Below are 14,645 nucleotides of genomic sequence, written 5' to 3'. Positions count from 1 at the left end.
ACTATTATTACCCCCTTTTCCAAATGAGAACATGGAGACAGATAGAAGTTAATCAACTTGTCCAGAGTACCCTCCCCTCTCCCTGGATCTGTGGATTCATGGGCATTGGGAAATCTCAGTGAGAACTTGCTCATAGGATCATAGACCTAGAGTTGGAGGAACCTCAGAGCTAGTTCAAATTCCTTGTTTTACAGAAGTGAAGGGACGTGCCCAAGGTCACACAAGTGGTCCAGAAGGTGGATGGGAACCCAGGCCCTCCGGGTCCAGACAGTACTCTTTCCTCCATACCACAGTGGCTTTTTTATAGCCTTACAGAGGAGCTCAGGCACCCCAGAATATTCTGTTACATTCATGTGCCACAGTTCGTTGAGTCTCTCCTCAGTCCCAACTGCCACAGAAGGAAAGCAACTAGCCCAAGGCCAGCAGATAGGAAGTGGCAAAGCCAGGATTTCAGTCCCGGAGTCAGCAATGCCAGCTGGCCTTGCCTTGTCTACCCTTCCCAAGTCCTCCTCTTCCTCTCTCTGGCCCAGCTCCACCAGATTCTTCTTGGTTCCAAAACAGTCCCCTCCCCCTGCCCTCCAGACCCACTGATTCCCGTCTCCTCACCTGGCCTGGCACAGGTGCAGACAATTTCTTAGCTTTGCCCAGACAAGGCTGGAATGTTTCGAGAGTTTCTGTTAAGAAACCAAGGGAAACACACAAATACACAAAAAAGTAAACAGGTCTGAGCTGACAGTGACCAGGTTTCTGTTAGAGAAAGCTGAAGATTGACTTGAATGGGGCAGTTTCAGGGCTGCCCAGCTGCTCCCAAAGTCTGCATCCCAGGCAACTGCGGTGGTCCCTGTGCGCCTGGGCTGGGTTTACTTCTGCTTCCTGGACATCTCTCCAGTCGCGCTATCGTCTCCACCTCCTCCCCACCAGAAACTTGGCCGTCCCCCATTCGCTCCCTCAGAGCCAGCTGGGGCTTCATCCTGCCCAGATTCACGGCTGCAGCACATCCCCAGGCCATTCCATGCCAAGAGGCCGCTCACCCGTCGCCCTTCCTGTCTAGCTCCTCCGAAGCATCCTCTTCCCTCATTCCAGTGTAAGTTCCTTGAGGACAGGCATGTCGTGCTTACAGCTGTAGCCCCAGTGTCTGGCCCATAGTAAGGGTTCACCAAATAGTTTATCATCCCTCTTCTGTCTCATGTGCCCTTCGCAGCGCTGGCCCTGTCAGAGACTGGTTCATCCTTAGCCCCTTGAAAAAGAAGGGCAGTGGGGGCAGCCAGGTAGCACAGTGTGCCAGGTCTGGAGTCAGGAGGACCAGGGTTCACGTCTGGCCTCTCATACTTCCTAGCTGTGTGACTGGGGGCAAGTCTCTTATCCCTGATGGCCTAGCCCTGGCCACTTTTCTGTCTTAGAATTGACACTAAGGGTTTTACAAAGATGAAGAAGGAGAGTGTTTCTGACCCGGCCCAAGGACTCGTCCCCCTGGGGCTTTAGGACACCCTTCCTGGATGTGTGTGGCCTGCTTGGTTAACCCTTCTGGCTCCCTTCTCACTTCCCCAGATGTTCTCAGATGACCATTCGAATGTCTGGAAACAAAGGAAATGGGTTTCCACAGTCCTGTCCCTGTAGTTTTCAACAGCCATAGGGTCCTACATTTAGAGCTAAAAGGAAGCGGGGGAGCGGACAGCATGGAAGAGAGCGTTAAAAGGCAGTTCTTGTTTTACTTAAATTCACATTATGTCACTTTGATTTTATATCAAGAATTCTGAAAGAAATCCGCACACCTCTGTTTACAATACAGTATACCCCTTATCAGTGAGTTACTCTTTCATTTCATACTTCTGTTTATTGATTACTGTGGTGCGTTACTGAATAGGTCTGCATGTTAGTATGTTTTATGATTTCAGTAAAAATATTCATTATTTAGGGTTTGCCTTTGTTATACGTTCTAGGCCAATGTTGGCGAACATTCTCAAGTTCACATGCCCAAACTGCAACTTCAGGCTGCCTGCGAGCCCTCCGTATTACCCCAGAGAGTGGAGGGAGGAAGTGCTCCCTTTGGGCAGCTGGGCAGAGGGACGGGGCATGCAAAAAATGTCCCTGGGTCCTGGGAAGAGGGGGCATGGAGCAGCTTCTCGAGGGCCGGCCCAACCTGCGTGCCAATTCTTCACCATCACTGGTCTAGGCTAAGTGCACGGGGAGGGGGGGGGCAAATTCATATTACATAAAAATGACTTTATGGAGAGGTTTACAGAATGGTCCACTTAGGTGAGGTGAGAACTACATGAATTGGTATTTGAAAACAGAGGACCAGGCCAAAACCCTGCTTCTGCCACTTGATACTTGAACCTCAGTTTCCTCCTTGTAAAATGAGATGGTTGGACAGGACTAATTCCTGTCTGGCCCCAAATCTAGGCCAACTGTCTCAGTTCACAGAAGAGGAAACAGGCCCAGAGAGATTGTGATTTCTAAGTAGCAAAGCAGGGATTCACTTCCAGGACTCCTCACTCCACATTCCCATTCCATTCCCTTTAGACCACAAATCATAAGAATGACTCATGTTCTGTGACCCTGGGCAAGTCACTTAGCCCTCATTACCTGGCCCTTACTGCTCTTCTGCCCTGGAATCAGGGCAGATTGACTCTAAGACAGAAGGTAAGGGTTTAAAAAAAAAGTATTGACTGAGTTTCTAGAGCACTTGCTGCAAGATTTACAAAACACACCCCCATAAAAGCCCCTCTGAAATAGAGAAGTCAGGCATTATTATCTCAGCTTCCAGGTGAGAAAGTAAACATCAGAGTGGCAACAGTCACTTGCCCATATGGTTAACAAATAAAAAATAAGTCCTAAAGGGCAGCTGGGTGGCTCAGTAGATTGAGACCCAGAGATGGGAGGTTCTGGGTTCAAATGTGACCGGGCAAGTCACTTGACTCCCATTGCCTAGCCCTTACCACTTTTCTGCCTTGGAACTAATACCCAGTACTGATTCTAAGAGGGAAGGTCAGGGTTAAAAAAAAAAAGTAAGGACTTAAAAGAAAGATCCAGCCAGTGAGTCCTCTAGCTCTATTCCCTTCCCTCCTCCCTCAGTCTAGCTCTTCTGTGTCTTGGGAAAATCAGATCAGCCCATCCTTATGTGATGAGATCCCATCCACCCTGTCCCTGAGCATCCTAAAGTCCCTGTGTCCAAATCAGCAGATGCTGCCAATGCCTGGTCGGGTTGGCATCTCTCTTGGGCACTGCCTCCTCCTATTTCCTGGCACGTGCTGCCATCTAGGGGTCATGGAGCTTCAGATTTCTGGGTCTGGAGAATGGACTTGGAGCTGATACTTGTATCAATTTTGAGATAGAAAATAAGAGGAGGGATGGAGGGAGAGAGACAGACAGACAGACAGACAGACAGACAGACAGACAGACAGACAGACAGAGACAGAGACAGACAGAGACAGAGACACAGAGACAGAGACACAGAGACAGAGACACAGAGACAGAGAGAGAGGGAGGGAGAGAGAGAGATCTCCCCAATGGGTAAAGAAAAAGACTCTCCTGCCAGAGGTAGTTGTATCAAAAAATCAGAGGAGATATGAGATTTCAAAGACCAAGTTAGAGGACAAAAGCTCCAATTATACTGAAGGGATCAGCATGACTTTAAAGTAGGTCATTTTTTAAAGTCCTTACCTTCCATCTTAGAATCAATTGGTTCTAATGCAGAAGAGTGGTGAGAACGAGGCAATGAAGGTTAAGTGACTTGCCCAGGGTCACACAGCTAGGAAGGGTCTAATTCAGATTTGAATCCAGAACTTCCCATCTCTGGGCCTAGCTCTCAATCCACTGAGCCACCCAGCTGCCCCCTAAAGTAGGTTATGTATATACATCTAAATGGACAAGAAGAAGGAAGAAACGAGGATTTAGACAACACAGTGACCAAAACATTGGATTTGGAATCAGAACACATGGATCCTAAACCCTGCTCTGTCACTTACTAGTTGCATGACTTTGGGCCTCAGTTCCCTCATCTAGAAAATGGGGAGGTTATACTAGCTGGCCTCCTAGCTGCTTTTCATTCCTGGACTCTTTACAGTCTCTGTATTCTCCCTTAGCACTCACTATCATCTCACACCTGCAAAGGAAAAGAAGATTAGTAGCTCTCTGGCTGGGGAATGAGGTAGTGGAGGAGTGTAAAGTGGTCAGCATCCCAAATTCTATTTCAAAATAGTCATCTTGGAGGTGGAGCCAAGATGGCAGCTTAGTAGCCTCCAAGAATCCTTCAAAGTAGTCATCTCCTCCCCTCCCCCTGCCCATCCCCTGCATTATTGTGACATCTCTGGAAATGCAGAGTGAAGGGAAAATCTTCCTAGTCCCTGCAAGTGATCATGTTTTCTAGATGCATGACCTTGGACAATGAATCAGTCAGTGACAAGCATATATTAAGTACCTACTGTGTACCATGCCCTGAGCTAAGTGCTGGGAAGAGAGAAAAGAAATTGAATCATTTCTTCCTCTCAAGAATCTCAGTCTATTAAAGAAACATCACCAGCCTACATATCAGTTAATGAAGAATAAATATCAAATATCCATTTAAGCAAGTCACCTTTTTAAGATTCATTTCCTTATCTAGAAGGTGGAGTGATGAACTCTGTGCTACCTGACTCACAGGGGTGTAAGAAAAGCATTTTGTAAACCACAACACTGGGAGCTCCTGGAGAACAAGAGCTGACTTTTACCTTCCTTTTGTAGCCCAGCACTTAGCACAGTGCCTGGCACATGGCAGGTGTTTGCTGACTGTAAATGAGGATAAAAGAGTCCAAGATTGGGAGGTAACAAGACTTAGTTATGAGCCCCTACTCAGCTACTTGCTCTTGGCCAAGTCACTTAACTTTTGGAGGCCTCATTTTCCTCACTTGTAAAGTGAAGGGCTTGAACCCTATGGTCCCTAAGGTCCCCTCTCTGATTCATCTAATCCAACACCCTCATTTTAAAGAATGGAAACCTGAAGCCTAGAGAGTTAAATGATTTGCCCAAAGCCCCACAGATTAAAAAAATAGAAGAGGTAGGATTTGAACCCAGATCTTATAACTCTAAAGCCAGGAAGGACAATTGTGGTTATACCATGATTTCTATCGCTACAACCAGTTCCAGATTCTGTGATCTTTAGGAGGAACCAAGAGGTGCAATTAGTTGGCCCAGTGAATAGAGAGCCAGCCCTAGAGATGGGAAATCCTGGGTTCAAATGTGGCCTCAGACACTTCCTAGATGTGTGACTAAGGGCAAGTCACTTAACCCCAATTGCCTAACTCTTAAAGCTCTTCTGCCTTGGAACCAAAACTTAGTATTGATTCTAAGACAAAAGGTAAGGGTTTAAAAGGGGGGGCAACAAGAGGTGGGACCAAGTACAAAATATTGAGATGTAAAAATATTGACCTAATGCAGTAGAAATGGGCAGCTAGGTTGAGCAGTAGATAGAGCACCAAACATCGAGTCAGGAAAATTTACCTTCCTGCATTAAAATCTGGCCTCCAACCCTTCCTAGCTGTGTGACCCGGTACAAGTCACTTAACCCTGTTTGCTTCGGTTTCCTCATCTGGAAAATGAACTGGGAAAGGAAATGCTAAGTCATTCCAATATCTTTGCCAAGAAAATCCCAAATGGAGCCACAAAAAGTCTGAAAAAATAATGTTGTAGAAGGTAGTTTGGAGGAAGAAGGAATAATGCTAAAGAAGGCTGGGTGGGTGGACAAGCTTGGATTTCAAAGAGCCTTAAGACTTGACATAACTTAGTCATCATGTGGCTGGCATGGAGAGATGCCCAGAGCCATCTTGAACTTCTCCCATGAGAGAGAGATCTATGTTCTAGGCGGGTGGGGAGAACCATGGCGAGTTGCTGCTTTCCAAGAAGAAATTCAAGATGGCATCTGTACTCCCCATCTGTAATTCAGATGCCAGAGAGGACTTGCCCATATCCCCACATGTCCTGGAACATTGCTGAGGTTCGTGGCTCATCATGGTTGAAAGAAGTTATTTAAAGCTAAAAGGAACCCAGCAGACAGACACCAAGTGCTGACAGCCTTGGACCATTCCCAGGGCTTCCAATAGGCAAGGGAACATAGAACTATTTCCCTACCCCACCCCCATTGGAGGCGACAGCTGGGGACCATCACACATTCTCCCTGAAGGGTCAGCTGTGAGGAGAGCACCCCAAGGATGCTTGAGATGGGCAGGCAAGATAGAGTCCGTCACACACACACACACACACACACCAGTGCCCCCAAAGGCGTAGCTAGGTTGGGATTTGCCAGATATTCCCTAGAGTTCATTGCTTGGGAGTCAACCTTTGCAGCAGTCTTTGACTTTTCTTGCTCTGTGTACATGGGGAAAGAGTCAAGGAGAGGGCATACAGGGAATGTTCAATAAATACTGTCTGGCTGAACTAATGGACTAAAGACAGAAACCTGACAATCCTGAGAAAACTTGGCCTAAACCCATGGGCATTTTCTCCTCCAGACACATAGGCAATGACCATTGTTTCCGTGTCATTCATTTCCTGCTTTGCAGGAGTAATCTGCCCCTAGAGAGGAGCACCAAACCAAGTTCTCTAACATAACAACCTCCCTTTTAACTTGTTCCATCATTTCTCAGTCCTGTCTGACTTCATGACCCCATTTGAGATTTTCTTAGCAAGGATACTGGAGTAGTTGGCCATTTTCTTCTCCAGATCATTTTACAGATGAGGAAACTGAGGCAGACAGGAGTTCAAGGACTTGCTTAGAGTCACACAGGCCAAATTTGAACTCAGGAAGATGAGCCTCCCAGTGGACATCTGTGCTAGAGGACTACTTGCGGCTTTCTTCACATTTCCTTGGATTTGCTCATTTTCACTTCAACACTGGTCCAGTTCCTTTTCAGATCATAGACTGATTTCATGTCTTACAGCACTTTAGAACATCAGCCAGCAAGCTCCAAATGGATTTGGCCAGATCTTTCCCAGAATATTATAGGTACAAGGCCAAGAAGGCTTCAGACAATTATTTCCTATAGTGTTCAGAGGGGGACGAGTAAGGGCCAGTGCACAGGCCAGAGTTGGCAATGAGGGAACCGGAGATTCCTAGATTAATTTAGGGCCCACAGGGGCTAGGACAACTGTGGAGCTGCACTGAGAGATGGTGGCAGTGATGGCAGGGAGATGGTAGTGGGTAATGGAGCAGAGGAATGCGCAGATCCCAGAAGGAAGCAAGCAAGTGGAGAAATGTAGACTTCTTTTCACTGATGTCTTCAACCCAATTCATGCTACTCGGATTCCTATACTGTTTTGTGAGCTTATGGGGTGAGGGAGAAAGAAATAACATGCCTAGGAAGTGGACTATATAATTCACTATTCAGGTTCAGATGTAAATTCTGATGTTTCTTTTTTTTTTTTAACCCTCATCTTCCATCTTAGAATTAATACTGTATAGTGGTTCCAAAGCAGAAGAGCAGTAAGGGCTAGGCAATGGAGTCAAGTGACTTGCCCAGGGTCATACAACCAGGAACTATCTGATGCCAGATTTGAACCCAAGACCTCCTATCTCTAGGCCTAGCTCTCAATCTATTGAGCCACTTAGCTAACTCTCTTCTAGTCTTTATATGCCTTTTCATAAACCTGTTCTGTGTTTAAATGATGATTGCTAGCCTAATGCTTGCAAAAGGAATTGAAGACCCCTCTCAAAAGAGAGCTAGAAACAAACCAAATTCAGATTTTCCCAGGGCCTAAACCCTGAGAATGGAGCTAAAAGTAAGAAGTCTTCAGGATGGAAACCATTTTTTGTGAGTCCAAAGCCTCAGTGCCAAGCCACAGGATACAGAATAATTATCCAACTACATCTTTCAAGGTCCCTTCCAGCTCTAAATCAGAGGTTCTTTATCAAAGCTCTTCTCTAGTTAAACCACTCCCAGTTCTTTTCATATGTTGGGTAATTCCTAAAACTAGCCTAAACTAAATTTCCGGGGACTTCTAATCAGGAGCTCATCATTTAACCAGAAATTCGCATCCTAGGACATCAGGGCCAAAAGGGACCATAAGGGAGCACCTTGGCCACCACCTTCATCGTACAGAAGAGTAAAATGAGGCTCAGAGAGAGTCCCATCGTGTATTGGTGTCAGGTGGGCCTGGAACCCAGGGCTCCTGACTTTCACCCCAGCCCAGGGCTCTTTCCACCTCACTCACCAGAACCATAATCATTTCCATTTGTCTCCATCCATGGAGAAGATGAGGTGAGCAGTGAAACCATGTCTCAGATTTGTAGGTTGTTCTGGTTGCCCATTGGGAAAGTGTCTGTTGCCAGAGAAACGCCATCTGGGATAAGCGGACAGCATCCTTTTCTGAACCAAGAGTTCAAGCTTTGCTTTAATGTATTCCAAAGGCCTGTCCCAGCGGCATCTTCTACTGTGTAAATATTTATATTTGGCATTTCTCGTGCTGGGCTCAGGACGTCTGCTCTGCATCAGATTAAACCACACACAGATCCAAGTTTGAGCCTCTCAGGGAATTGAAAATGGCTTTTTCTATGAATCTAGGCCTGAGAACTTCCAAGGGCTCTATTCATAAGTGCACACTCTGTCATTGTTGGAAGGCTACAATATTCATTTAGTTTTTTCTACATCCCGAGGTCTGTAAGCCAAGGACTGGGGCCTCCACAAATAGGCTGGGTTGCCCCAAGAGAAAGCAGGTTTCTGATATTTATGCTGCCATTTGGATCTGTAAAAAGTATCATTTTAATCAAAGCAAGTCTGTATGTAATGAGGCACAGCCCAGGTGTCACTTTCTCCATCAAATCCTCCAGAAGCCTTCCCTTGGCTCTCAGTGGAAAGTCCGTTTTCAGATTTTCCTGAAGCCCCTTTTCTGGGTCTCCAGAGCTTTCCTTTATATCCTCTCCCCATAACTTGGGTTATCCTTCATATTCATGCCATATCCCCCTTATTAGATTGTAAGCTTCTTGTAGGCAGGGTATTTTTTTTAACAATTATCTTGCAACTTAGAATCAATACTGTGTATCAGTTCCAAGGGAAAAGAATAAAGAGAGCTAGGCAGTGGGGGTTAAGTGACTTATCCAGGTTCACACAGCTAGGAAGTATCTGAGGCCATATTTGATCCAGGGACCTCCTGTCTCTGGGCCTGGCTCTCCATCCACTGAGCCACCTAGCTATTCCCTATATTATTTATTTTTCTTCATCTCTTTATTCCCAGCACCAAATACAGAGCTTCACCCAGAATAAATGTTGGATGAATGAACAAAGAGCTCTGAGGGGTGTGTAGGTGGAAAATTTGCCACACCTGAGCTACCTTCCCAGCATCCTTTTAAGTTATGTCCTCATTTTATGGAAGGAGGCTTGGGAGATAAATTTGGCTGAGACCCATGCTGTGGGGCTCTTTTTTGGGAACTTGTGCTTTTGGTAAAGTGCTGCAGGTATGACTCTCTGGCTCTCTTTGCTCTGCTCACTTGACTGAAAGAACCTTTTTTTTTCCTTTTCCTTCTCTTTTAATTATTATTAAAATCCTACAATTTTTGGCAACCACGAAGGGATTTCAGAACTAGAAGAACCAGATTTCTTCTCCTGCCATGGTTTTCCCTCTCCCTTCAGGTGTGGCAAATTTTCCACCTATACAGGTGTTTAGGGGCCAAGCTGAGTGAGGCAGCTGCTGCTGGGGAGGTGACTCTAAGATTATTCCCCAGAAATACTGTCAGATCAGATTTCTAATTTGCAGCTCATTTTTCTGGGTATTATACAGGGCAGGACACAGGACAGAAGAGGTTGCTTTTCAAGAAGTGGGTTTCACCCACACAAACAAGCTCTTCTATAAATTCACTCTTGTTGAAAAGTCCCATGTCTGAATAGGGTCTGAATTCCCATGGCTGCCGACTTTTATCCATTGCTCTTATTTCTATGGAAGAACATGATTTTTCATGCCAGGTGGTTTTGGGCACCTGATCTAGCTCCTGGTTTTTGCTTAAAACATGTGGGCTTGAGGGGAAGGTATAAAATGGATTCACTGCAAAGGTTTATGGAGGCAAAAATTCATTGGAAAGGAATTTTAAGTCTACTGTAGAATTTTTGCTTTAAAATTAAATGGAGGGGCAGCTGGATCGCTCAGTAGATAGAGAGCTAGACCTAGAGATGGGAGGTCCTGGATTCAAATCTGGCCTCAGACACTTCCTAGTTGTGTGACTCTGGGCAAGTCACTTAATCCCATTTTCCTAACCCTCACTGCTTTTTGCCTTGGAACAAATACTTAGTAGTGATTCTAGAACAGAAAGTAAGGGTTAAAAAAATTAAATGGAGTTATTTTTTTTCTGCTCAAAGAATATGATGCCAGACCAGAGGGAGGTCTCTCCCCGGTGGCGACCTTGGGGCTCCATCCTTGCCCCTTTCTATCACATTCTTTCAGCAGTAAGTTGGACAGTGGCACATGTGACATCTTTATCCCGTGACAGAAAGCTGAGGGGATTGCTAACACAGCGGAGGACAGAATCAGAATCCAATGTACCGCTAAGGGCAAGAGTCAAAGGTCAGATGGCCCTGCCTTTCCCAGAGCCCCAGGCAGCACCCCCCTCTGGCTCTTCTTGAGATGCTCCTTGGTGTCTTGGTACCAACAAATGATCAAAGCCAGATGTAGGGGAACAAAAATGAAAGCCCTGTGTCTTTAAATTCCTCTTTAAATTTTTTCCCCTGGCTACTAGAAAGAAAGTCTTTCAGGCCTCCTGATAACAGGCTCGATCATTCCTGTTACAAGGGCTCCCTTTGGCTTTCTCTACTTTTATTTATCAGGTTTCAGACTTGATCCATCTGAGTTCCTTGTGGCATCTAGGTTGCCACCCCAGGCCCTCTATGCCTTGCCCTGGGTGTACCCTGAGCAGGCTGCACTCCAAGTAGAATGCCTTCCAAGGGCATGGACACCAGTCCTGGGCAAAGTACCTGCCATGACTCCCAGGCAGCTGCATGTCCTACGTATGATGGCCCTCCTTGTGTACCAGACACAGAATGTGCCCGGTGCTTACCTGCCAATGCATTTTGGGAAGGATGCCCATTATGTGGCCAGGACACAATTACACGTCATGGGCACCATGTTCCTTGGATGTGTGCTGGGCACAGTATGGCTCAGGTAGCTCAGGCGCCCTGGCTTTTCATATGTCTGGGCATAAGGCTCTCTGGGTGTTCTGGGCACGCATCCTAAGCATATCAAAATCCTATGTATCCTGGGCATCATGCCCTCTATCTCGCAGGCAGGAGTCCCATCCCATATCCCAGCAAGTTTCATTCCTGCCTATCTCCAGTACGCTGCACTACAGGGGGACCTGAGCATGGCACCATCGCTGTGGGCATCCTTCCAGGGTCCTGGGCACAGTGCTGCCCTTGTGTCTGAGCCACAGGCAAACTGTCCTCTGGAGCCAGGCCGGTGGCACTTGCATGCGCTCCCGGTGCTGGGAAACCCTCGAGGAACAGCTTCGATCTAAAAATCTGGGTGGGTTTTTTTAAGCCCATGAGAGATTAAAGAGAGAAGCAAGTGGAGTTCAGAGCTGAATGAAGACCTTCCTTTCCCTGTGATGTGATGGTCTGGGCTGAGCGGCCGAGCAGGCCCCACAGATAAATCACTCTGCCTCAGCTGGAACTGAGCAGCTTAATTAATGAAAGGTGTTCTCCCTTAAAGGGCCCAGCAGAGCAGGCTGGGTGGGAGGGAAGGAGGGAAAGTCCAAGGGAAGGGGGAGACAGGCCCCTGGGACTGCAATTAGGAGCCAGACTGACTTTTTCCTTCTCCTGTTCCCATCCCCAACAGTTGGGAATTCCATCTTGAATGAGTCCAACCAAGCAGCCATTACTCAAGACTACTTGTCTTCCTCCGAAACCCAACATGGCGCATGGTTCAGTCGCGTTTCTGGGGCCATCCTGTCAGTTCCCTCCTTGCTCCTCACAACAGCCAGAGAGGGAGGCTGAGGAAGGCTTGGTATCTTCATTGAACAGAGAAGGAAACCATCCAGGGTCACATAGCTGATCTCAGCCTGGTCATGAAGGACTACTGGTTAGAGAATGTTTGTTGACCAACTGATGAATGACCCGGCCTCTCTCCCTCGGGACTTGCAAGAGAAATAGAAAATCAGGATTGAGATTTTTTTTAAATAATGACTATCAATGTAGGCCAAATAGCTGAGTGCCAGCAAGTAGAACAGACAGTAAATGCTCTTTGTCTAACGTCAATCTGTACTTTGGGGCAGTTGGATATCTTGGTAGATAGAGCGCTGGGCCTGGAGTCAGAAAGACTCTTCTTCCTGAGTTCAAATCTAGCCTCAGACACTTACTAGCTGTGTGACCTCAGACAAGTAACTTTACCCTGTTTGCCTCCATTTTCGTGTCTATAAAATGAGCCGGAAAATGAAATAGACATCCACTTGAGATCTTTGCCAAGAAAATCCCAAATGGGGTCAGACACGACTGAAAAGACTCAACAGCTGTTAGGAAGTTTGGCTCTCCCTTGGAACCAATACCTGGTTTGCAGGTGAAGATGATATGTCTGGACTAAGACATGTGAGATTGGAGGTGCCTGGGGTACATTCCCATAAATAGACGCAGATGTCTCATAGGAGCTGGGAATGGGAGGTTTGAGCTCAGGAGAGAGAACAGATTTGGAAACAGAGATTTGGGAGGGAATCTTCTACACAGAAGCCATGGTCAAAAGTCAGGCAGAGAAAGAAGAGAAGCCTGAGGGCTAAGCCTTGGTTCATTAAACTTAGGGAGTGGAGAAGATGATCCAGAATGAGCAATAACAAAAGCTGGAGAAGAATAGAAAAGAGGAGTCAAAGGAGGAGAAAGCACCCAGAAGGAAAGGGGGGTCAATGGCGCCCAGTTCTACAGAGGAGTCCAAGAGAAGGAGGCCTTAGAAAAGGGCATTTGATTTGACTGATAGGAAAACATTATGACCTGGAGAGAGTAATCCCAGTTACGTGGTGGGGAGAGAAGCCAGAAAGCAATTACTTGGGGCCGGGGGAGAGTGAGGCGATAGGATGGACAAGACAAAAGATTTTGCCAACTCTATTGTGAACTGATCAAGGGAGGAGGAAGCTGAGAGTGACGGCATCAGTGAACTTGACGACCTGTCAGGTCCCCTCTAGTCTCTGAAATGGTATGTGTGTATCATTGAAGTGACCTCAGCAGAAGAGTGCTTGGGCTCTCCTGAGGGATAGTTGTCTCCTCTCTGAATATCCCGCAGACGGTGAAATTGCAGCTGTGTCCTTCTTCAGACCAGCCGAAAGCACTTAATAGGCTCCCTAAATGACCAATTTTCAAAATTGCATAGATTTCCTGCATTAGGTCCCCGGGGGCATGGAGCCACCTCCGGAATGGTCACACATCATTTGATGTAATTGGGCAAATTGGCCATCTCCGCTCCATCGCTTGGGAGAGCCTAAAAGACGGAGCCAAGGAAACCAGCGATTTACCACTTGACCCTCCAGGAGAGGCCACTCCCCATCGGCCTAGTGAGGATTAGCTCAGGAGCCACGGGACTGTGGGGATGGGGAGCCAGCCACTACCCCATGCTGCTGTTGCCCAGCCGAGCATCCCAAGCGTGAGGGCCGTCCCTCGCTCTCCAGTACATGCTTCTTTACAATTCATTTCCAAAGTGCTTCTCGACCATTAACTCATTTCATCCTCACATAGACCCTGAAAGGGAAGCAAAGCAGGGCTTGTTTTTATGAATTAGGAAACTGAGGCCCACAGGGATGGAGTGACATCTTCATAATCGTGTCGGCTGGCATGTTTATATCATTTTCATTTTTACAAAGCAGTGTCCTCTTAGCCCTGTGAGGTAGGAAGTCTAAGCAGCACTCCCCTCATTTTCCAGATGAGGAAACTGAGTCTCAGAGAGGTTAAAGCAATGTCCTGCAGGTCACCTGGCTAATGGGGGACAGAGCCAGCACTGGAAGCTGATCTCCCGCCCTGCTGTCCTTCCACTACATCGCACTGACTTCTCCCAAGGTCACAGTTAATAGGTAGCAGAACAAGAACGTGAACCTACATCTCCTGCCTCCAGTGAAGTATTTGGCCCATGATTCAAAGGCCAGGCTGTGTGTGGACAAGTTCCTGGGAAGATTTGAGGCAGGGGGCAGTGCTGAATTATGATTACTAACCTATTTGAATAAAAGGGAATCGTGATGGAAATCCCATCCAGTCAGATGGCCACCCTGTGGAGGGACTCTACTTGGGCAGCTGCCAGGAACCCTTGAGCCAGGTTCTCAGTGCCAGGGAACGCCCCAAAGGCAGTCTCAAACTCAGTGCCTCCTTGAGGTGGTGCCAGGCTCTCTCCTCTGGATCCTTCCCTCTCTCTCAGGGGTCTCCCTCTTGTGTTATTTGGCACTGCCTGGCTCTGCTGTTCCTTGGCACAGTCCATGACAATGAAGATACTAAAAGAGCCCAGCCCCATGAAACGCAGTCAGAATGCGTAAAGCAGCAAGGCCAAGCTTTCCTTTTCTTGTTTAAGGGAATCATCTAAAGATCAATGGGGGCAAACTTCTTCCACTCTCGGTAACATCTGGACTTTCTGTTGTCTTCCAGGGACCACTGGGTTTGGATGGCAAGCCGGTAAGTGTGGCCGAGGCAGATTCTGGAAGGGCACGATGGAACCTTTCTCAGAGCTCC

General features: G+C 47.0%; 1 protein-coding gene and 1 long non-coding RNA gene across 2 annotated transcripts in view; one reads left to right on the top strand and one right to left on the bottom strand.

Moving 5' to 3' along the window:
• The window catches only part of LOC103093681 (uncharacterized), a 123,360-nt gene that overhangs the window by 40,828 nt on the left and 67,887 nt on the right, over positions 1–14,645 (bottom strand). The gene's annotated exons all lie outside the window — the stretch shown is intronic.
• The window catches only part of COL23A1 (collagen type XXIII alpha 1 chain), a 492,298-nt gene that overhangs the window by 427,907 nt on the left and 49,746 nt on the right, over positions 1–14,645 (top strand). Inside the window, exon 5 of the mRNA XM_056811712.1 lies at positions 14,562–14,588. Within this exon, the coding sequence (XP_056667690.1) occupies positions 14,562–14,588 (27 nt within the window). The remainder of the gene's footprint in view (positions 1–14,561; positions 14,589–14,645) is intronic.

Source organism: Monodelphis domestica, chromosome 1, assembly GCF_027887165.1.
Source record: "Monodelphis domestica isolate mMonDom1 chromosome 1, mMonDom1.pri, whole genome shotgun sequence".
Taxonomy (NCBI): Eukaryota; Metazoa; Chordata; class Mammalia; order Didelphimorphia; family Didelphidae; genus Monodelphis; species Monodelphis domestica.
The sequence above is the reverse complement of the archived record's forward strand: the minus strand, read 5'-3'. Positions and strand labels throughout refer to the sequence as shown.